Source organism: Opisthocomus hoazin, chromosome Z (assembly GCF_030867145.1).
Source record: "Opisthocomus hoazin isolate bOpiHoa1 chromosome Z, bOpiHoa1.hap1, whole genome shotgun sequence".
Taxonomy (NCBI): Eukaryota; Metazoa; Chordata; class Aves; order Opisthocomiformes; family Opisthocomidae; genus Opisthocomus; species Opisthocomus hoazin.
The window spans coordinates 67718369-67743119 of NC_134454.1; the positions used below are offsets into that span (position 1 = coordinate 67718369).

The 24751-nt window shown below is 37.2% G+C and overlaps 1 protein-coding gene across 3 annotated transcripts in view; it reads right to left on the reverse strand.

Moving 5' to 3' along the window:
* Nucleotides 1–24751, reverse strand: part of IPO11 (importin 11) — a 102904-nt gene that overhangs the window by 75121 nt on the left and 3032 nt on the right. For 2 of the 3 annotated variants that reach the window (XM_075411301.1, XM_075411298.1), the window contains exons 2-10: nt 23831–23924; nt 20554–20637; nt 20126–20269; nt 16715–16815; nt 11088–11160; nt 7888–8091; nt 3347–3479; nt 2352–2410; nt 1465–1513 (exon numbers count right to left, since the gene is read on the reverse strand). In XM_075411301.1, coding sequence (XP_075267416.1) covers nt 1465–1513; nt 2352–2410; nt 3347–3479; nt 7888–8091; nt 11088–11160; nt 16715–16815; nt 20126–20263 — 757 coding nt within the window. In that variant the 5' untranslated portion in view covers nt 20264–20269; nt 20554–20637; nt 23831–23924. The remainder of the gene's footprint in view (nt 1–1464; nt 1514–2351; nt 2411–3346; nt 3480–7887; nt 8092–11087; nt 11161–16714; nt 16816–20125; nt 20270–20553; nt 20638–23830; nt 23925–24751) is intronic. The other variant, XM_075411300.1, reaches the window with a different exon arrangement.

Here is a 24751-nt window from a genome sequence, read left to right on the forward strand (position 1 = left end):
TGAAATTCAGAGCAACTGAGGAGAATAAAACAATTGGGACATCATTACAGACAGCTCAGTGATAAAAGATAGTTAAAATAACACAAGCTAATGCTAGTATAGACAAGAAAAAACACATGGAAAAGATGAAAATGCCCTTTTATTAAAACTATGGTATAGCCTTACTACATAATACTATGTGTTGTCCTAGAAACTCCCTCTTAAAAAACAATTGATTACAGACACTGGAAACATTCTGAATTTACAAAATACAGACAAAGATTTATAAAAAAAAAAAACAAGAGCAGCCATAATGAGGGCACACAGACAAAAAAATAAAAATAAATGTAAACACTACTTTTCTAAGGCAGCCATGCCTGCTTTTGTAAAATAACTTCTTGATTAGAATAATGGAAATGGGAAGCTTCTGTTCAGTTCTTCTCTTAGGACATTCAAACCACACAGTCCTCATGTTCTACAGGACTATGATAACCACCAACCTTCAGGACAGGATGGCCTTCATTTCAGTCTATTAAAGCTAGGCAACTACCTCACCAAAAATGAAACGAGGGCCAGAAAGAGCATGACTACAGTACAGAAGAGGCAAACAGCTGCATGCAAAGCAGCCTGTATTTCAGAAGAGAAAAAAGATATCTTATTTTGGCATTGAACATAGTGGCAGTTTCCATCTTTTGTATAAGCAAGGCTTAGAGTTCAGATCAGCCCCTCACACCTAAGTATAGGCTCCTGAGCCAAATACCTTTATTTATATCAAAAAATTCTTTCTACTCAGTTTAGACACCTATTGTCAGAAAAAAAGCATTGCTGAAGCCTAAAAGAATGAACTGACAAGACTTCAGATGAATGAATGGCTTCTATCACTACAAGTGTACAGGGAAGCAAAGAGGAGCAAGTTCAGATCAACACTGCCGAACATCTCCTCTTTGCTTGCTTCAGGTAGCTTCCCTGCAAAAGTACTAACATCTGCCAGTTATGCTTATATTTCTGTTGACTGTGTTGACCTGTTTGTCTGTCTCAGATTATTATTCTTCCTACAGCTGAATGTGGTCTTTATGTCCCATGTAACACCTGCCAAAATATGTGGCAAACTCCATGAAAAACATAAAACCCTTCCAAAGAAGAAAACTCAATATGATTTGGGTTTTAGTAGCATCTACTTATTTCAATATATATTTTCAATATAGACAGTGTGTCAATCCATGGCTTAAGATTTTTAATTTAATTGGCATTATCACAACAAGTATAATTTATGGTGGGATTTTAGCCTGTTGATATAAAAGGACGTTTTTACTGAAGTCTTTTTACTGAAGTCTTTTCTGACACTTTCAACAGCATTTAAAGTAATAGCTTTGCACTAATACCTTGCACCTAAATGATTAATGAATATGCACTAACTGTGTTATGTCTCCATCCAACTTCTAATAGCTAATAAGTGATACAAGGAGAAAATACCCAGATACTTACTGCACTCCAGAAACTGTTTCAGCCGTTCAAACACTGCATGTAGAAAACCCTGAAAAATATAAAAGTATATTTGTCTTTTAAAGACGAAGCTCATTTTGCACTGTATTACAGTTGAGTCAAACTGAAGTCAGTTCAGATGTGTTACTAGCTCAGATATCACCTTATCACTTGTAACTGAACTTACTGATCATCTTGGACAATTTCCTGATGAAACAAATAACTAGCTAGTCAGCAGACTGCATAGCTGATCCATACTGACCTAATTAATACCACACAAACAGCATAGCATCTCTAATAGAAGGAAGTATAGGTAAATATAGATATATGCTTTACAATCTGCTTATCCAGTTCTTCCCTGTTCTCAGCTTCCTTGTGCAGGATGTGGGTTGTAGGTACCCAATTCCTCCAGCAAAGCAGGCAGTGTTTGGGGTTAAGGGAGATGCCTGGGATTCACTCTTTTTTCTGCCCCCCCCATGGACTGTATACCACAGGCTTTCACCTCAATCAGACAAACTCCATCAACATCAACAGAAATTGACAGGAGAAATATGCTACTACATTCACCATTAAATGAAAACATCCTCTTCAAATGGTGGTGGAAGACTACATATACGACATCTTCCAGTAGGCAACAGAGGTGTCACTATTATGCAACAGGTAAATTGGAAGGTCCGTCTTTTCTTTTTTCAAACATCACGACATGGACATCACAGTGTTTAGGACCTATCTAGGATCTAACAGTTCTTAACTGATAGGAAGACAACTTTCAGAGCATATTGCTCACACAGTATGTGCCTTTCAACGATTTTTAAACATAGTTCTACAACACCCGAAATCATCACAAAAGATTTCTAATCTAGAACTAGAAACAGATTTATGTCACTTACCATCACCTCTACATTCCAATGAGGTTCTACAAACCCATGAACTGTCAGTTTACGAAGCACTAGGAAAAAAAAAGTTACTTGTGTAGGTATTTCTTAGCCCTTGTTCCAACAGATTTCAGAACACTATTAGTTCAAATGCCTTTCTTCCAAATCTCCATATTAAAAAAATACATTTAAATTTGGGTGTTTGGATGCCTCAACCATATCTAACATTACTCTAATCCTATTGAAATTACTTTAAACTTCACTACATGTGTAAAGTAAAGAACTGAACTCCAAGAACTACTGAATCAAGAAGTATTCTGAAGAAGATGTAAGTATTCAACTTCTGAAAGGTTCTGCAGCAGGAAAAGGGCCAAATACAGTCAACTAGGGCTCACAAGTGATCTTTTGAATTTGCTCAGGTTTATCACTGCCAGTAACCCAGAGAATCCGCATGCTGCACCTTGTGAAACAATTCAAGACTGGTATCATCTGCACTGCAAGCACTGCACACAAACATCTCAGTTCTTCAAAGCAGCAAGTCCAGTAAGGATATGTATTCATCCCACCAATAAGTACTTGAGCGTCAACCTAAAACTTCAACTGGTGGCTAAGCCTACCTCTTCAATGAACACAAGCTGAACGTCACGCAACAAAATTCATAGCTCAGCTTCTTCAGTTAAGTGCCTCAAGGCAGACACATGCAAGCCTAAATTTCAACACGTAAAAAAGCATCCTGTTATGCCCTCCACTTTGTCACCTGCTAGACTTTGACTTCTTACAACACACATATCAGAATGGTACATACTGAGGAACAAGAGTACCTTCTCCCCCTTCCATGTGAATAATCCTCCTTCTGCATTGCTGAAGATACAGGTAAAATAATCCAAGACTACTTGTTTTCCCAATGGGCATAGCTTTGTTAGAAAATGCTGTTTACCAGTAAGTCTTCTTTGTTCACTGTGAAGAAACTTCTTTGATTCCTTATATTTAATGTAATTCTGTATTATTACCTTTCAATGACAACAAGGTTCTTTCTAGTGAATTTGTGGCTGCAGCTTCATCCCCCGCACAAACTTGCTGTAGAAATGTATCGGTATGATGATTCCACAAGGAACACGCAAAGCTATAAATACCTGATGCAAGCTGCAAAAGGAAGAAAGACCAACAATATATTTGTTTTCCTGAATTTGCCTATAGCATAACAATTTCCTAAATTTCAAAGGTCTGCTTAGACCATCTAATTATTTAAGCCATCTATTTGTATATCATGGGCCACAGTGTTTCACTTGGTTCTTTGTTGTACTAAGTTGTACTGATCCAAAGAAGTTTTCAAGAAAAATACCTTGTGTTAATTTGAAGATGTTATGACAGACTCACCCGCTTCCCTGACTACTTGGTCTATGGCTCTAACAATTTAAAGGTAACTATTTAGGCCTCCTTTCTTACCTGATTTTCATTACAGCCACTGGTCTATAATACTGAGGCTTCAAAAAACTCAGTTTTCCTCATCACCCCCTCTCCCACAAGACTTCAATTATCTTACAGCACAGTTAGTATCTGAATCAGCTTACTCTGGGACACAGCTAGCAGTTACAGGCCTATCTCTAATAAAAACAGTATTGAACAATGCCTACACTGAAACTAACTTTATTTTGTTGACAGCTGCAAACCCTGGCTTTTTGACTCGTATTATTTAAAACACAGAATGACAAATAGTTCTAATCAGCTACCACTGAACAAATCTCAAACTTAATTCCAAACAGTGCTTACCTGATAAAGATATTTGAAGTATAAACAGAAGAGAAAGAATTTCTCATTCCGTTATGGCGGCACTTGACAGCTTCATAGTTCAGGAAGAAACTGCACTTAGTCTGCTACATGTTACATCAATGGAATCAAAAGCACGTAAGACCCGTTTACTGGGTTCATTTGACAGAGTGAAGGTGAGAGTCATCATAATTACTCAATGATGTTTTCATGGAGTTGCAAAAACACATCACCGAATAATTATCAATATTTTCAACCTATTCATGTTTTAGGGGTTGACTTTGTGTTTTGGGGTGGGGCCTCTCTTAAATATGCTAATACTAACCATAATAGTAAGCAGTTAACAACTTCAAAAAAAAACCAACGCAAAAAAACCCCAAAACACCAAACAATTCAAAGCAGCAATAATAGTTCTAGTAGTAGAATATACTGTGGATAAACCCATTTGTTTGTCCTCAGATCAGTGTACCTTAGTACTAAAAAAAAACTTAGCCTGGAGAAGAGAAAGCTCTGGGGAGACACTATTGCCACCTCTTAGCACTTGAAGGGGGCTTATAAGAAAGATGGGAAAATGCTTTTTAGTAGGGCCTGTAGTGACAGGACAAGGGGTAACTGCATCAAACTGAAAGAGGGCTCATTTAGATTTGATATAAGGAAGAAATTCTTTACTATGAGTGTGGTGAGGCACTGGCACAGGCTGCCCAGAGAAGCTGTGGCTGCCCCCTCCCTGGCAGTGTTCCAGACCAGGTTGGATGGGGCTTTGAGTGACTTGGTCTGGTGGAAGGTGTCCCTGCCCATGGCAGGGGGTTTGGAACGAGATGCTCTATAAGGTCCTTTCCAACCCAAACCATTCAATGATTCTATAAATAAAAACAGTAAAAGCAAAGGTGGCAGACTTGTTCAATGCTGGATTTCATAGGCTGTCAATGATCATGAGGATTCTTATTCTAGTTTCCTATTTATGACCATATTTCAAAGATTCAGCAATCTCCAAAGCAGCAAAGAAATCACAACAATCATGAAAACCCTCACTGAATTACCTACTTTATGGTAGGAGTATAAAGAAAAGTGCTTCTAGTTTAAGAACAGAACAACAACTTCAAAGTTGAAGAAAAAAAAAGTTTACAGATAAACTGTAAAAATGTAACAGCATTCTTTTAAAACCAGGGTCAAAAAGCAATAGCAAGGCTTGAAAGCTTGATGTTAAATGAATTAGGGGAAAAAAACGTAACCTGTATTTTTGCTGATTTGCGGTAAATTCGTGATATCACTTCTCCAACATGTGCTATATGGCTACGTGCTATTACAAAAAAAAAAAATCCTAGTATTACAGGTTTTAACACATACAACCAACTTCTTCCTAACAGTCGTAGTACATTCGTATCAGATAGGAAAATAAAACTCACTGATTTTACTTCCAAGAGCCACCATCCACATCTAACAGACCAAGTCCAGAAAAACAACTCAAAATAAAACAGACATTTATAAGCATATCACCAATGGTATATAACCAGATCTTGCATTTTTCTATTTGTACTAAAGCAGCCAATTCTACCTTGAAGATTGTTAATGTAGTTATAATGAGAACTGCACTATTCACCGGAAAGATGAAGTTATAAATAAGCTGCATTTACAACTTAGTGTCAACCTGTACATCATCTAACATTTTTCCATTTCCATTTTAAACCTCAGGTAAGAGAGTTCAAGAAGTGATGTCTTATCTGTAAGTATGACCTTGTAATCATCAGGTACCACATTACATGAAACTTTTATCAAGTGTTTCCAATGCTGTACTAAAAAAATGTTGAAACTGTAACTACTTATCTGAAAGTATCAAGAAATTCTGTAGTCTGTTACTTTCGTCCTTTTAGGTTCAAATGGCTATTTTGACTGTCCAAGAGAAGTCACATGACACCCAACACGTTAAGTGTCTTTACCAGGAGATGATGTAGATTTCCAAGTTGTGCAATTTTGCCATTATTTAAAAAAATGAATCCTTAAACATGAACTCTGTAGTGCCAGATGCTCAGAAAATTTTCTTTTCCCATTTGAAGTTTGAAAAACTATCAACATACAGTGTTCCCAACACAGTGAAACTGGATGCACTGAAAACTTTTATTCACATCAAATCAAACGATAGACAAACTTTGGATACTGAACATATCCACAAGATAAAACCCAACATTTAAGCCTGAAATTTCAGTGATATTTTTGACAAAAACTGTTTTACAAATCTAAAAAAACATTGTTGTAAGCCTTTTCTTCTCATGTCTGAAGCTGTCTCATTCTGCTAGTAAAAGAATATACGAAGAAAATACCATGCTGCAAACATAGCATTCCATAAGCAAAAAGGTTCAGGGAAACTTAATGAGTTTCTTGGAAGCACAAACATGACTGAAGGCAACTGAGCACTTTTCGAACGTGGTAAGATAGTGGAAAAACAGCAAAGGTACTGTTGGATGTGACAACTTTAAAAACAAATACTGGACCTTACAACGTATATTCCTTTTTGTTCCTTAACTGAGATAGTATGAATTTGGCTATTTTATGAAGGTGGGGCTCTGGGATTAAGTTTTGATTTTTTTTGCTATATTATTGAGCATTAACAGTATTTTCAGCTGCATAACCAGGCGGTATAAGCAACATCTTGATTTAGCACTGCTCTAGAAATGAAGTCATTATCTCGCTCACTCTTTATTGCTTTGGAATTAATATCTATGAATATGCCAACACCTGTATTGTTCAGTTATCTAGGTCACATATAATGGCCTAATAAATTACAAAATATAAGGAAATATTACCTATACAGAAATTATATTCATTCATATCTATACATGGTAGAGAGAGAAAACACTGTTCCTCTACACACACATCTTGTAGCAACATATTATCGCTTCAGTCCTGTACTATTACAAGAGCCAGTCTTCAGTTCTTCAGACTCCCAACAATTAAAATTTTATCTTATTGATTACACAGCCAGAAAATTTTTTCTGCATAGGTAAACAGGTAAACCTGCAGAAGCAGTCTTAATTACCTGTGCTGTCATCTCTTCTTTAAGTTGAGGAACAAAATAAAAGTTTGAAAAGTCAAATGTAACATGTTTGGAAAAGATGTTTAACTCACTGAATTCAGTTAACTGCACTACATCGTTGCCTAACTCCACATGGGATTGGAGATGCAACTGCCTACAGCCAAAGGTAAACCTATGTTCTTATCAGCGGATTCTGACAATGGCGCATGTAAGCTGCATCAGACAAGACTGGGCATTTGCATTCACATTATGCCTTTTAATTAACCTGGAGAAAGAAGTTAATCTGGAAAAACCCCAAACACATTCCCACTGACCATAAAAGCCAAAAATACTGTGGTATGAAAGCCTAAAACCCAGTATTTTCTAAAGACTATATTGAATTACAAATCCAAGCACACTTCCAAAGCACTACAAATTCATACGTAATAACATCTACTGTACAGCACGGCAACATAAGGCTGATATGCAGATATTGCTCTGTAGATGAAGCTCTGCTTTTTAACACAAGTTATTATAATAACACTCAAGCTGCACACAAATTAAAAAAGAGATCAAAACCATTTCACCTAGAAACTAACTTCCAGTTATTTCATATTGTACATATACCTACCAAAGTAAGAGCACTACTGTTTCAAAGGCAGGCATTAAAGTCAACATACCTGCCACTAATGCACTGCCAGCTAATCAAGGGAAGTGGCAAGCATGTACAATACGTGGTTTGCATGCTCTACAATATTGCATCACACTACTTACATCAAAGAAAAGCTTCCTATCTGCAGCAAGCCGTTTGGATGCCAGGGTCTTTGTAACATGATAAAAGGTAAGTAGTGCTCTGTGCTGTCGAAGATCATCCTGGACCCTCACAGATTCTAGCAGAGTGGGTATAAGTTCTGGCCATTGCCTAGGGCAGTCCACCCTGGCAACTTTAGCGATCAATACAGAGATCTGAGTTGCTATCTGCAAAAACGCAAAACAAAACACAGATACCAGAAAGTCAAAGATCATTTAGGAAATGCACAATGTAACAGCCAAGTAAACAACGTAACAACCAAGGAAAACCCGAATCAAAAAAATCTGGTATGGATTGCTAGATTTATGTGTGTTTCTTCTCGAACTATTTTTAAGTTTGCTGAATGCAAATGAATGTGGAGAAAAAAGTGTCTTCCATTCTATGTTTGTAGTAAATATTTACACAAAATTCTACGCTGGCTACCTTGTTTAGATTTTACTTGAAGATCAGTACATTTATTTGTTCTAGAAATTACATAAATGAAGAAACAGGTATTGGGCAAACACTTATTACTTAGTGATCTTTTCTATCGCTTTCTACAAACAAACATAGACCGCTGAATACTTATTACCCTTATTTCTCCTACAGCTGAGTTTTAGACTTCAGACAAGAGAGACATGTGCCTGTAAGCTGTGGTCCCATCCCGGTGGCTGCAGCTGAGACCCTCACTTGCTCCAGATGCTCAGGCCAGAGGCCTGAGGCACCTACACGACTTCCACCACCCGACTCTGGTTGCTGGCACCAAATCCCACGCGTGCCAGTCTTGCCAGTAGCTGGCACCTAGTCTTTGCAGCACGCACACACAACAGAGTGAGATTACACAGAGGGCTAGTTAAGGCATTCCATCAGAAGGCAAGACAGCCGGTGGCGATTCGGCGCAGACTTTATTCAGACATGAGTACTGACCAGCTGTGGTTTACACACGGCTGGCCCTTTTTATACCTTCTTTCTGTCTATTCCCCACCTTGCTGTTCCAAAACTTCCTTTCCTTAAACACTCCTTAAGAAATTTTGTAATGTCCCTCATAACCCCACCTCAAATATCCAAAAACTTCACATTCCTGTTTCCCCACTCTCATACCATTCACTTGATCGGAGTACCTGAACAAAGCAGACACTCTCACCTTCAACATACCCTTACAACTACCACCATGTTTCCAGCTTGGGGAAGAAGTCACCTCCTTATGGTGGCAAAAGGAATCCCAGCAACTCACCGGCATAAAAGTGAATAGCCATGCTCCCCTTTACTGCTTCCACAGCTTTTTCATGTGAAAGTCTGACCACCCCACAAAACTCCTTAAAATATTAACTGCTACCAACTTGCCCAGGAAGCAGAATTGCTTCAGCAAACTGACATCAACATTTGCAAGGAAGAGCTGGGAGTCTTCTTTATTATCAGATCAAGTGATGTCAACTGGCAGGAAGGAGCAAATAAACTCTTCTCCATATGTGATACAACAAGCAATCCCTCCAGAGATGCTAAAACCACGTTCTCCTTGAGGACTGGCTTTTTAAGTGAAAAAAATCTGCTGTCACATATCTAAATTTTGTTCCTCTGTTCCTTCCATATGGTAAATGTCTTTCGAGGACACAGAATTTATGCTCCCAGCATATGATATCTTCTGTTTTTCTTCTCCCCCTCCCCTGGAAGTCAGCTCGTATCATCACATCTCGTTACTATGTCTAACTCTTACATTTCTGCATTGTTTTTTTTCTTTTTATACATAAAAGGGTCATAATTTTTCTACTTTCAATGATACGGAAAGCACAAGCAGATAGCAACTGTGTGACAGGAAAAAAGCACTCATCAGGAACACAAGATATAGGCATATCAGGCAGACCAGGGACCAAATACAACATGCCCCTGAAAGGAAGCCTCAAGATATCTACAGCACAGATTGGGGAACAAGGCAGAAAGAAGGGGAGATGGACTCTGTAAACATACTTCAGTATCACAATTGCTTGCAAAATCGTTTAGGAGCAGTCTGCGGCATAAAATGAAACAAAACTCTCCATATCTTAAAAGACTACATCTCAAAAATACAATAAGGACACACAAATAAATACATGAAGCCTCTAGTCTTTAGAATGTCATACTTCATAGCTCTTTTTGATTGAAATAAAGAAAATAGTAATATTTGGTCACGTATTTTACCTTGAAACTATACATGCACTACAAATTTAAAGATATTTTCTATGTCTACCTGCACTTTAAAAAAATTGCATTTGCAATAAAAACTTCAGATTCCAGTCAAAATTGTCACTGCACAAAGGTCTTCTCCAATGACTCAATCACCCTAGCTGTGATACATTGCTCTAATCCTACAAACAACAGTGAGAAATCCTGAAAAGTTGAAACTGAACTGTCTGCATACGGGAAGTTTGTTTGCTCTACCTTTTCTTTTTAAGCTTTACCTTATGCAAATCTTTTCTATATTTTCTTGAAAAAGTTCTTTAAGATCTAGCTTACAACATTAGCAAATACTTCCTTGGAGAATGTCATACTTACAGGAGCAAGCATAAACCAGCAGAATGAAGGCTGATTCATCTTGCACAAGCATATTCTGAGCCCCTAACATTAGCTCTCAATTTAACATCAAATCCTTATTCTAACCAAAACAGCAGCTTAAAATTGGTCAGTTTATGTAAGACAAGGCACTATCACACTGAAGCTTTATTATGCCTATATAAATTCATAAATGCTGTGATTAGATATGTGACAGCAATAGCACTTATGTGGGTTTACGCAACAGCATTCTCAACAGCTCATTCTTGGTACACCACCACCACCCTTCCTTGTATGACTATACTGGGAGGCAGAATAGAGAACACAGCTGAAAAAAGAAAAATCACACAGGGAGAGAAGGTTATTTCTGAACTACATCCATTCCCTGAACCATTTCACCAAACGGTTGCATAAACCGCAAGGGACAACATAAACTGCCACTGCAACAAGAAACAAACCAGAGAGACAAAACATGTTGAAATTATAATCTATGGAAAAAGATCTCACTTCAACATAGAGATATGTCTCAAAGGCAACATGTAAATTGCAACTTGTCAACTGTCTTCTTATTATTAAACACTCTGTAAAGAGAGAAAGCAAATTATATACCAATACAAGCATTTTCTGGGAAAGCAGTAATTAATTGTTCACCACTAACCTGATTCACCGGCTCATTGAAGTTGGTGATAAGTCCAGCACGCAATGTAGTTTTTTCTTCTTCAGAAAGAGCACTGTCAGGATATATTTAAATACTATTCATTTTTCAATAAAAAACAAATATTAATTTGTATTTATAATTATTTTCTTACTATTACTAGATGTAGAAGTTAAATGATTATTTCCATTTGTGCATCTGTGTTTGACTGAATGAAGGTTACTTTTACACACCATTTTCTTGAAATTAATGTATTTCAGTTTGATAAACTATCAAGAGAACATCCCTTGTTTTTCCACTATCTCAATGTCACTTAAAAAGAGAGGGACCAGTGAAACAGACCAATATTTGAGAGATCTTTTAACCTCAGGTTTTGATGCGACCTTTGTAAACACAAATGGCAAAGGAGAAAGTTCCCAGAGTAAGGTACCCAGATACATTACAAAAATAAGTGAAAACTGTACAAACTATGAATTAATTGTTATTAGACAGTTATTATACAGTTTTTACTCTGGCGACTGAAGACTTAAGCTTGACTTTGCCCCTGTATACTAACAGATAACGACAACAAGACACCCAGTATATGGCAATCATGGTATCAGATGACCGCTCTTTTTTTAAAAGCAATAATCCTTTTCTATTACAAATCTTTTTCTACAACTAAGTCACATAGCTACACTTAAAAGTATGAATCCTTTGAAAGTTATACCTTTGAAAGTTATACCTTTGAGTGACAAGTATATTGATATAGTCTTCAAAAACACAGGGAAACTAGTAAGAGGGATAAATTCTAAGCCATAAAGGTTAACTTCATTCAAGCGAGTCTCTGCTCTACCTTTGTATTTCCTTTTAAGTGACCTCTACCAGTTTAAGACTACAAGCTACAGTATCATAGAACTCCTGCACTACTTCATATTTTACACAATCCATGTAATTTTCTTTGAAGTTCCAGGCAGGAGACATAAGCAACTCCTTTTAAAAATGATTTGTTGATATTTATAAATTATACGATCAGGAGAAAAAAAAAAATCCACTTTCATTTACTGATCACACCTAGAAAGCTGTTCCTTGTACATTAAAAGACTGAAGTTACCATGACAGGTTGTTCAGCTGAAACTGTTTCACCTAACATTGCAACAACTGAGAAGCACACATGCAACCATCACACCTCAGTGAGGTCTACTGGCTGGAAATTAAGCAGATTAAACACAACAACACAACCACCTCCTGTTGTCTGACCTCAGGCACAAATACTAACCTACTAGGTTTATATAGCAGAGATTTAAAATGGTGCCTTAAGCTCCCTAAAATACAGCTATTACACTAATCCAGACAAATGCTAAATATTCATCTCAAAATAACAAAAAACAGAGGCAGGATTTACCACAAGATCAAACATTTGCAGCAATATTCCAGGTTTCACTTGTGTACTCACTATTTCCTAAATCAAAGACTTAGCATTCTAAGTATAGTACACAAGGGGAGGAAATTATTGTTTCACTTGTGACTCAGAAAGGCACACTAAGTCTTATTTTCAAAGGTAATTTATAGCACATAGGAACTATATTTAAATGACTTTCTATCAAGACCTCTTTACATAAAATTACTGAGAATGTTCAGTAAAACCACTAGATGACATTTTCGGGAAATAAATTTCTGTGGTCTTTTTTTTTTTTTAACACAAAAATGCAGTATGTAATTTCCACAGACACAAGCATGCTCTAAGTGATTTCTAAAACTTGCAAGCTACTATTAGTATAATTAAGAAATCTGATGTCAATTACATGTAGCTTGTACAATAACTCACTTTCCAAAGCATCTAAAAAAATGGTTTTAAAGAAAAAAAGCACCATACCACTGTATTATTTCATTTACGTTGTTTGTGAGCTCATGAAGTCCCGTGCCTTAAATTATTTTTTCATAATTTTTGTTACATTAACCACATCATACACATATTACAAGAGCAGCAAGTACTCAGTTCATTACTCACTACAAATAAAAACGCTGTAATTAATCTTTTGCCATTACGAACAAAACAAACGAAGGAAAAGAAACCGACTCATGAGGATGAACGCCTCAAGTACAGACGCTTATGGTAAGCGCAGCTGGCAAAGAGTAATGAAAGAAATCCTAAGAAATCAGTGCAGGTGCAAGTAGCATATCACATTCTGTGTGACAGGATCCCTCACGGTTCACCAGAGAGCAGATGGAGGAATTGACAGCTTAGGTAATATGAGAGTGGCACCTGCTGGAGACCCCACTCCCCGCACAGGCTCACCCCGGCAGGAGTCACAGACAACCCCACAGACACCAGTGTCTTCACCTGCCCCTAACACATTGCAAGGAAGGTCCACAACTCCATACAGAAGTTACAGGCAGGCTCAAAGTTAGGAATGATGTGATCACTCAGCAAGTTATTTCCCTCCAGCACCAAATTTCACTAAATGACAAATCGAAACGAGTTCTTCTGGAGATGAACTTTAACTATTTATGTTGCAGTCTTTCACAGCTTGCAATTTCAAAGTTTCTGATCTTTTTCTGTGTTTGTGCTATGGGGAGACATGTATCCAAATATGTAAGAAGTTCTCTTGGTGCTTTTAAAAAAAGTCTACGATTTCACAAACAAAAATCCAAAGAGTTATTCATAGTTATCATTCAAACAAATCAGAACATGGATTTGAGAAGTCTTATTGAAGTTGCCAACATGGTAATCAAACCAGAGAAAAAGTCCACAATAGACAGGATTTAACAGTAATCATCTGCAAAACCAAAAACATGCTTAAGAAAAGAAACTTAATAACACTCGAATTCAAGAAGAAGCCATTTCTGATGAAAACAAAAACACATACAAGATTATAGAGTGAGACCACCTTTTGAGAAGGCTGACAACAAACTTGAACGAATAGGGCAAATCATGCCTGAAAAGAGGCTACGACAACCCCAGGCTCTTCTCCACGGTAATCCGGAAACCTGCCTGAGAAAGCAGGAGGGAGAAAGTTCATAGGCCCATCTCTAGAAGAACTAAGAAAGTTCACAGGCCCATCTCCAAACTCACTCTCACTGGAAAATCCTGCTTTAAGTGCAAGGCAGGTGGATAATAAGTACAATGAATAGGACAGATAGCATTGGTGAACATGTGCAAAGAGCAAAATATTTCAGAAGGATCACTTTTTCTGTAAAAAAAAAAAAAAATGGTTTGTATTCATTGTTCTGTTGCTATGTATTTTAGCAGAACAAAACACTCTACTACTGTCCAAAGAATTCATGATCTCAGCATTTTCCTGCTTTGTAGCAGTCACAGCTGAGAAACCACAAATGCTCAGCAGAAGAAGGGTAAAGCTAGTCTGCTTGATTCAGCTGAAAATGACTTCAGTACTCTTGTACAACAGAGGATTTAACTTTTTGCAAAAGTTCTTGGAGACCGAAAGGTCTCCACAAGTACATGAATATTCAAGACAAATAGTTCTAAAAGAAACTATATTTAGCTCTGATTTACTGAGGCTACATAAGTATTATCTGTCTCCAAGAGCCCTCCTTCAGTTCTCACAATTCTTCAAACTACCTGTGAAATTTCAACTACATTCATTAAAGAGCAGAAATGTCAATGGTATGATTTTTTTCCCCCTAGATTTTGTGAAAATCAACAGCTGAGTAAAGCAGATAGACCTGAATTAGCATCCCACCAAGAAAAACACAGGTATAAAAATCAGTCCTTTCCATCAAGAGGCAGAATAAACTAGTCACCTCCAAATCCAACATCTGCTCTACCAAACAGGCTGGGTAGATCAGAACAAGGTTTGACGTACTACCACGGGTGGACATGGGACAGCTGCTGATGTGAGAGATGAGATGAAAGATGAGAATTTTGCAAGGACAACGAAGATGCAGTGTGTACAATGAAACCTTCAAAAATCATGATAGCCAAAACACAATTGGTTCACAAAACAATTGACTGAGAAATCACCACTTAAAAGCGGCATTTCTCAAAACACCTTCAACATATTCTGCTAAGAGAAAAGTGATCTGGGTGAGTGCAAAATACTGACAAGATGTCACATATGAGGAATTTAGAATGAAAATTAGACATGAAGAAACAACTGGACATAGAGTGGAAATTTACTATGTATTTACCCCATGTAATCTTTACCAGTAGCCAAAATTTTTTAAAATTTATTTTATACTTTAATTGAATTAAATTTGCAACAGAAAAATTAGAGATGGGGTAAAACTGGAGTTGTACTGGAAATTTAATATAGATTTACCCCATTAAATCTTTAATAATATCCAATGATTTTTTTTTTAAATCACATTAAATTTGCAATAGGAAAAGTACACTGAAAGACTGTTACTCAATTTTTACCTCAGTTCAAACAGTAAAATTGTAGTCATTACTTCTGCAGGAAATTAACCGTTTTTTTTCACTAGAAGTGCTACTAATATCTATCTAAAAATATTAACAAATTGGAACAATTTATTTTAATTGCTTCAAATAATGTTTGCTAAGTCCAACTAACGTAAGCAGCATTACCTCAATAATTTAACCAGAAATGTCAAAGATCTGCCATCTACCATGCAAAAGACTGTATCTTCCTCCCACATCTGAACGCTTGCAGATGTTTTGCAATTGTATACTAATACACATACACAAAAACTCTAGTGCTTTCTGTAATAATGATGCAGTGCTACACTATTTAAAATGTCCTACACACGCAGAATTTCATCACTTTTCCCTCTTCAGGTGAATTTTTGGAAAAGCTTTCAATGTAAGGCAAAATACATTAAACTTTCTCAAACAAAGAACACAACGAAAATCACGCCCTACTTTGTGAACTAGCTTAGATTCATGATCCATAAAAAATGGACCTGGAATTCCAATTTACACCCTACACAACCTGACAGTGATGTTCCACCTGTTTATATTATTAGCATTTAAGAGGCAGACTGAACACTTCCAGGTCTTTCTCAGTTCCTGAAAACAGCGTAGGAAAAATGAAACTTCTTGAAATTACACCTACTTTTTAAAGGAAGAAGAAAACCTTCACACAGAACACTGAGAAGTATATAATTTTGTCAGTATTCCAAAATATAATGGCATCATTTGTAACTTTTAAGTAAAAGATGTGGTGCTCTAGAATACTGGTTAGATTTATCAGCCTCTTTGGAGAACTTTTTGTCACTCATTATCAGAACCCACTTATCAGAGCAACAGAAAATGAAGATCTGAACTTGCTATCACGGTAGCTACTGCCTCTTTCTCACGTGTACATTCAACACAAATTATGAATCAGCTTAAATGAAATGTCTCCCTAATAATCACTCCAAGAGACTTCCTACCTTTCCCCTCTGTCACTACCAGAAAGTCCAGGTGTTAATGTTACACTACTTAGGGCATCACTTCAAAATCTGGTATCTATGAAATAGTCTTCTAACTCAGTTTTCAAAACAAAAGTTTTAAGTAGTAATATGAAAACAGATTGGTTCATTAATGAGTCCTAATGCTGAAACATTTTATCAGTCTCACCACGAATTCTAAAGTAACTTCTCTCAACCAAGGAATTAGATGTTTTACAGTTTTGCAAGTGTGACAAAACCTACTGCAGAAGGTTAAGTGGAAGAAAATCAGAACTCACTGTGGTGCGACCTGTCTCCAGTATCGATCAATTCCATTTTTAAAGTACAGCACAGCTAACCACCTTACATTCACATCCAGGGTATGATTTGTAAAGATATTCTGTTTAAAAACAAAGATAAAGTTAAAAACTGCTCAATACACCACAGGCAGGATACAAATTGTATCAACACACGCACTGGCATATGTTTAAATACACACATGTACATACGTATAGGTGCATATAAACTAAATCAGCATTTGACAGACATGTGAAACAATGTGTTAAACATTAATTTTTAAAGATTAAACAAATGGTTATCACTAGGCCTAATACTTGATTTATTAAAAAAAACCAACACATAGGGCAAATGTATTTCTAATCTCATCCAGCTGAGCTGGAGAAAAAAGGGTAATGGTTACTGGCACCAGCCAGTTATTACACTCTTTAACTGCATAGCTCTCAGAAGTCTGTGGCACTGCACAATACAGAATAATTTATTATTCTAGTTAGAATCCAATTTTCAGGAGGTTTCTTCGTTATCTTCACATGTGCCAATAACCGTCCTGACTACCACTGTTGACTTGAAAACAGTGACCTGGTAGCACAGCAACTCTCAAACTCACCTACATCTATTCTAGGAACTAAGTTTCTGCTACTAAAAAGCTATATATCTATACACGCACATGTACCTGTATCTATCTATATGCACTTTTAAATACCTATATGTATCTGCAGACAAATGGAGAGGGATCGTTTTATATAGTAATGTTGTAAAATTCACCAACCAGGAAAGCTAAAATAAATGTAGGCTATTGAATCTTAATACAAGTACTACTCTGAACAGCAGCTCTCCTCCTGTTTTCCACTGCATCAGATGGATCCTTCCGAAGGGGGTGAGATGCTACTCCCTCCTTTAGGGATCAAACAGGTGTGAACTTGGTGGTCTTATTATACCGTGCACTTTAGGAAAAGAGTTCACCACTTGCATCAACTGTTTTTAGAAGCCCACTAAGAAGCGACATGAAAAATGCAGATTTCGGGTCAAGAGCATGTGCTACTTTTGGGTGCCATGTCTGAAGAACTATAAATAAACCCTTCAAAGAAATCAGCACTATGGAAACCTAGGACCTCTTCAAGCATTTTCACAACAAATTAAAAACATAACCTTCTCTCAAACTCTATTTCTATAGTAATAACAGCTTTCTAGATATAATGGCCAAGACAAAAAAAAAACCAAATCACAAACTCCAATCACTGAAGCACGCAGTCTTACACGCCATCATTGGTATCGACTCCGAAATTAGCAACCTTTAGAAAAACATCAAAAAGATTGTAGCCCACTGATACACAACAGACGACATGAAAAGGATCTGTAATGTAATACTTCTCCCTTTCCCTAAGCTGATTTAGGAAGAGGCATTGAATCTCTGCAGGATTTGACCTTTTCCAAACACAGCTTAAGCATTTTACAACACGAAGAGGAAACTTCAAACACCAGTTTAGCCTCATAGCCACAAAAAGCATTGCAAAACAAATGAAACACGGAAAAAGAAAACTACTTGCTCTGGAACTCCCATTGAGCTTTCAAATTATCATTCCCCTCCTTGCTAAAAAATTTATCAGAAGCAAAGCTTCCTCAGATCAAAATACTGTAAAAACACTAGACTGGGTCTGGATAAGAAATGCAAAAAAAGCCAAGGCATCCACACAAGAACAAATGAAACCTCTCTGTATACTCTTTGAATAATCTATACATGAACCTCCTAAAACATAAAGCATTTCATCTAACACACTAACACTATCACAGAAAAAAAAGGAACAAAGCTAAACAACACGTAAAGTGACACAACTGATACAGGACAGAGCTTCTTTTCAAAAACTGCCACTCTATCTCTGACTTTTCAGCTCTGTTCTTCCAAAGAGAGGTACACAACACCTTCAAAAGAGATGCACACAAACTAACGTTAGTAACTCCACTAGGTACTATAAACTGTAGGTTCAAAGATGCATGTTTCAGGGTTCCTTACAATTTTCTCTACCCTGATCATCCCAGCGGAAAGTGTATCTGACAGTAAGTAATTGTACTACTTCCACATCCCACAGACTGTCTTACCTGCTCTCCATTTACAATCACCTGCTTTCCCCCACCCTTTTCTGCTCCACCAAGAAGGTGCCAACTACCTCTTCTCCCAGGCAGCCCCCCTGTCATACCCAAGTTAGACAATGAAGCAGAGATTCTGTACTTCTATTTAGTTCAGAAGATTACCGTTTACGTTTCACACTTGAAGAAGGGCTGATATGCCCCTAAACAGGGCTACTTAACGACATCAATAGAATTAACAGCATTTGATCCTTGTTAAACCTTGCATTTTTAGCCCTTACATTTAAAACTAACTTACATTAACTTCAGTTACACCTGTGAGTGCTCAGCTTGTCTACAATCTAAGTTGCAAGCTCTCACAGTGAACACCCAGAAAATAAAGAATGTCCAGTCAGTGTCAATTTCTGCTGTTTTCTACCACAATTGTTCATTTGGGTAAAATGTAATTCGACAGCTCAAAAGTTAGATTTTCTTTTATGTCTTTCCCCAAATCCCCTGACTTGCCTTCAACTTTCCAAACAAATAAAACAAAGGATCTACAGAACACAGAAGATGTCACTCCGCAACTCTGAATCATTCTTCCTATGAACTGAAGACAGATGTTTGTAGGAAAAGCAGTTTATCTGTGGTTTTAAGACTCTTATACACATAGGAATCGGAGCATAACAACACTGTTAACTTCCAAGTGTCTTCTCTGAAAATGTTGGGTCTCCTTCTTTGACTATGTTTTCATCGCCTCGCACCACATTAATGCACCTCTTTCATCAATGGTCACAGTACCTTTAGAAGCATTCACCTTTCCCATTTCAGGAAGCTCACTGCCAGCCCAGTCAGCTAATCTCCCTGGGAATCTCTCCACGGACAAGAAGGAAAGCCGTCCCAGTTGGGTATCAAACTTTGTGCAATGAAAAGCATAGGGGACCTTCTATGGAAACAGTCATAACACATCCCCACCACAGTAAAGAGAAGGTGGCTACTGCCTTGGTATACACCAGGGTCCCTACCTCGTGAGGTAGTAAAGGCAACTCCTTAAAAAAGGGTCCTTTTGGCCTTCTACTATCTACATTTTACAACAGGCCCACAATAGGTTTAGGACTACAGCCTGCCCTTTCGTCCTGCTAGAAATTGGATTTCCTCCTTCTCCTGAATGCCTGGGAAATGAGCCTGCTTTGAGACACACTGATGACAATGCCTTCCACCACACGGCATAAGGACCACGATGACTCAAGGCCTCTCTCAGCCACAGGTTATAGTTTAACAGTATTCTAGAAAGCCACACTCAAAATTACTCAAAGTTTACTTAACAGCACTTTTTCACTGTATCTTACCAACAGGACTGAATAGAAACCTGGCTGTGTCTCCCACTGCTTCAGTTGTTCCTCAGCTGGCTTCAGCACTGCAGTATCTTGACTAGTAGCTTGGGTCAAGACTCGCAAAACAATAGTGCTAGCACTGTTGAGATCCATGAAAATCTAAGAACATTTAAAAAGGAAGAAAAACACTTATGAAAAAGAAGACTGCAAAACAGACAAGTATTTTCCATTCATATTATAAGCACCCCACGCTAATTTTTCATTAGACTACACTGTGTAAGAAAGCATTACACCCACTCACAGGCAGTGTCAAGGTACAGTGATTAAACTATTTTGCTTTCAGAAACCTCTCAGCAGAAAAAGCAAGCATTGAGTCTCGTATTACAAGCACATTTACTAGATTTGAGGAATTACAGGAAACATTTTTATTTTAAAACAGTTACCTCTCCTGTGAAGCACAGCAAACTAAAAGCAAAACCACAACTAGCGAGGACTTCAGCTGTAGGCAGAGTAAATCATGGGGTTGTCTGAAAGAGGCAAAAATGCAGAGTATTAACATTCCAGTATTTTCTGAACATTTTTCCCCAAAAGAAAAAATTACACATTTCAGATGGTTAAATTCTACAATTCAAGTTAATCTAGACATGTTATATCTATTAAAAGAGGATGAGTTACAGTTTCACAGTCAGGGTCCTAAATGAAACTGAATTGTCCTCGATACATTTGTATTCATTATCTATTTACTCTACAAAATGCCAATCAGCTGAACTAAGAATGCCAACTGCCTAATTTCCAACATAAATACATTTGTGTATAGACAAAACATTCCTCTCCAGAAGACACAGAGATTTTATTTCTAATGACCAAAGAAAGAGCATTACACAAATTGATGAGAAAAATATATAAAAGCAGCTATGAAGTCTGACAACTAAAACTGGATTTTCTGTCTATAAAAATTTCTATTTACAACCTATGTAAACTTCTCATAATACAGATACATGTCAAACATTTATATACTCAAGGTTTCTAAATAAACAGCCAAGCACACTTTCTCTTCAATAGACATGCTTGAGGATTTGCTTTTATTTAACGCTTAAAAAAAAGATTATTTTTCCAACCTAGAGAAAAAAAAAGAGGAGTAAAATTACTACGGCAATGGTAAGAAAGCTAGAGAAATGAAATCTTATTCTGGCATAGGTTTAAAATTTTGATTTTTTGAGAAAACAACCGCCTTAACAACAAAACTATAGTTTTATAGTCCTATAGCCCAGCACAAAGAATTGATGTCAAGACAAGACCTTGATGTTACACTAGAAGTCCTGCTAGCTTCACCTTTCATCAAAAATCATCATGAAATTATAAATTTTTACATAATGTTGTTGACAGGACAGGCAGTAAAAAGAGGTCTTCAGGTGCAATATCTTTAACTTCCTTCTTTTTTGCAGATATTTTGACATCTGGAGTACCCTATGCTGCCTTCATCATTGCACTGTCAAGACTGGACAGAAAGCAAATGTAACAACAACACTGGAAAACACGGGGTTAACTTCCAAGGATCGCAATGGGAAATATGTATTCACAGCACGAAGAACTTGAGTAAAATAAGCACATGCAAGAAAGGCAGCAATAACAAGACATATTCAGACTTTTCTGGTATAAACGATGTAGTACCGAACTAGTTGGTATAGCTAACAGAATTTCAGAGCACCTAAAAATGGTACTGAAGGAAACGGAGAGAGGAAAAGCAGGGTATGAGAAAGAATGCAACAGAAGCAGGTATAGAGTTCGCACTAAGGACGAAATCATAGCTCAGTTCCTGCAAGATCAAAATTACACTTAATGTTATGAAATTGTTTCATTTATTTCTATTCAAAAGTCAAATTACTTACTTTCAAAAGAATTATAGTCTTATCTTGCACTATCAAACAAGACCAGATAAAGTATAATTCTGAAGTCCCTACTCAATTGAAAAAATAGCAGACCATCAGTTCGATTATCAGATGAAAACCAAAAAGAGAGAACTTCTGAAAGTCAGTGAGCTGGCAGAGCACTGTGTGTAAACAAAATGGTAAATAACTTCTTCAACTTCAGAGAAGTTGATTTTAGGCCTTATGCTGAGCAGTGCTCTCCAAACAACGAGTTGCCACAGGAAAACTGCATGTATGTATAACGAGTGCATCTGCAGCACATACCCAGGTATTTGCTGGAGATTCGTTGCAAGGGCATGTTCGTTTGGGAGGTAAAAAACAGATTATGGAGCATTCATGTAACAATCAATTTTGCACTACAAAATGAAGATCATGTCAGCTAAATCAAAATATTTCTCATCTACATTCAAATCTGACGCAGAAAATGAGGTTTCCCCCCAAGGGAACGGTGCTTCTACTAAAAGCTTTTGTACTTCACCTAGAACCATTCTCATCTCTGAAGAGTTACTTATTGAAGTTAGGACAGTACAAACACAGAAACCATGAGGCTTTTTTTTCATTTTCTAATTTCAAAATAATTAGCTGGCAGATCTAAAGACAACAACAAAAAAAACCCAAAGAGTAATGGTCACAAAGAGTCTTTTTCGTTAATGCTTCTCATTCTTAAGAAGGTTTGTATTTTCATTTAAAAATTGGAGCAGCCATTGCTGCTCCAAAAAAACAATCAACCTTAGCAGGTCAGAACAGAAATTCATTTAACCCGTTGTTATCTCTCTGTCTTTGACAGGTCAGGACAATCTTCTAGAGGTATTTCTGAATAATGGTCTCCCATCCTCCAGAAAACTGTGATTCACGGATTTTCTAGTAAGAGGCAGGGAATTTAAATTTAATAGCCCTCAAGAGATCTAGTCTTCCATGAATCTGCACACTTGCTTTCTGACCCCATGCAAACAACAGTCCTCACACAACACTGGATGAGGCTGTCACAAGCAAAATAACAAAACAGAAGCAAAAATAATAATCTCCTTGAAGACTGTGCAACTTTTAGATAAAGTTCATAAAGAACGTAAAATATTTAATGAAGCAGTATATTCTGTATGATTCAGATCGCAAAAAAAATAACTTGAAAAACATTTGATACATGTATAGCAAATACAAACACGAAGATGCACAAATAGCAATAATGCTTCATTATGGCACGGATTTTTCAAAGTCCGCTGCAAACTTATCATAAGAACCCATAAAGAACAAAACAAGAAGCTGTCCACTGCTTTTACATTAAAAAAAATCCCTCTAAACAGTTTCTGCTCTCTTCTGATGTCACTAGAGTCTTATTTTTACTATTCTTTTCTTCTTTTATAAATATAAAAACAAAAAAATCTGTTTAAAATCAATCCTTACTGCACCAAACTGGAATCTGCAGTTTAAGCTAGCTACACATAAGTTAAGCTGACGCAAAGAGGTATGATCACCAAAATAAATAGTATCACCCTCTGCTTGTCCCTGCACCCTTTAAATACCTGAAGCTGGAGGGAGTGCAGAAAACGTAGAGTTTCTTGTTTGGATCAAGCTCCCCAATCCCTTCCACACCACACTGCTAGACAGGTAAATGTGCTAGGCATAAAAAAGCAGGCAGAATAGACACAAGCAGCTTCCTCACTGTGCAACAGATGCATTGCTTCTTCAGCAGCAGTACTGGCTTATGCCTGCTTAAATTGTTCTCCAAACAGCAATTTTAATGAACAGTACAACAACTACTGGGAGATCCATGACTTCGTATTAGGATGCTTACCAGTACTGTCCGAGTAGACGAGTAGCCACCTTCAGAGATCTCCCTTCCCTGTGCTGTGGTATTAGCAGTCCCCTTTTTCTCACAAAAAATCAATCTTAATATTACAGAGAAAAAAGCAATTATTTTCTTAAATCTTAAAAAAATTACAATCAATTATCAGATTCATATACAAAAAAGCAAAACAGTAGCATACTGATGCTGTGAAAAGCTGGAGTTGAAGACCTAATAGTCAGAGGGCTGTTAAGCAGGTATTCTTTATTGCGGTGCCAGGTACACGAGGGATCTCTCCTCCAAACGTGCGCGCCAAACACCCTGTCCTTTCAGGTTAAATACAATCACAGTATACATATTCATTATATTTCTGAGAAATGCTCAGCATATTTATAATTCTTCCAAGAACTAATTAGCATATGTTAATGTCTTTCACACATGTCTGTTAGCATCCTCGGGTGGTATTTGGGGGTCTCAAGATGAAGGCTTACACTCCTCATCACAGTGTCTGCTGGTTGACCTTTGTTTCTGCGCAGACTCAGTTCTAAGGTTATGTATACCGTGTCCTTCCAGGTTGTTTTGGTTTGGTCTCGTTGCCCTCTTGGTGCCTGTTTATCTCTGTAGCTTGGTCCATCTGCCCTCCCAAGGCTGAGCTGTCAGGGGTAGAATTATTTAGGAGCGTCTCTATGTTAGAGCTTTCCTGTCTTCTCAAAACAGCAAGGATCTACTTTAATTTCATTAAAATAACTCTGGTAAGTGGAAATTTTAAATTTACGGGTATCAATACCTTCAAGATGGCTTCAGCACTCCTGTCAGCTAGCAAACATTCAAGTAAAACTAATTCCTAAAAGCAAAACCACCAGTTCCTGGGATCTAATTCTGTATATCAATCTTCTTTTCTTTCTCTGTCTTACCAGTATGTGAAGCAAT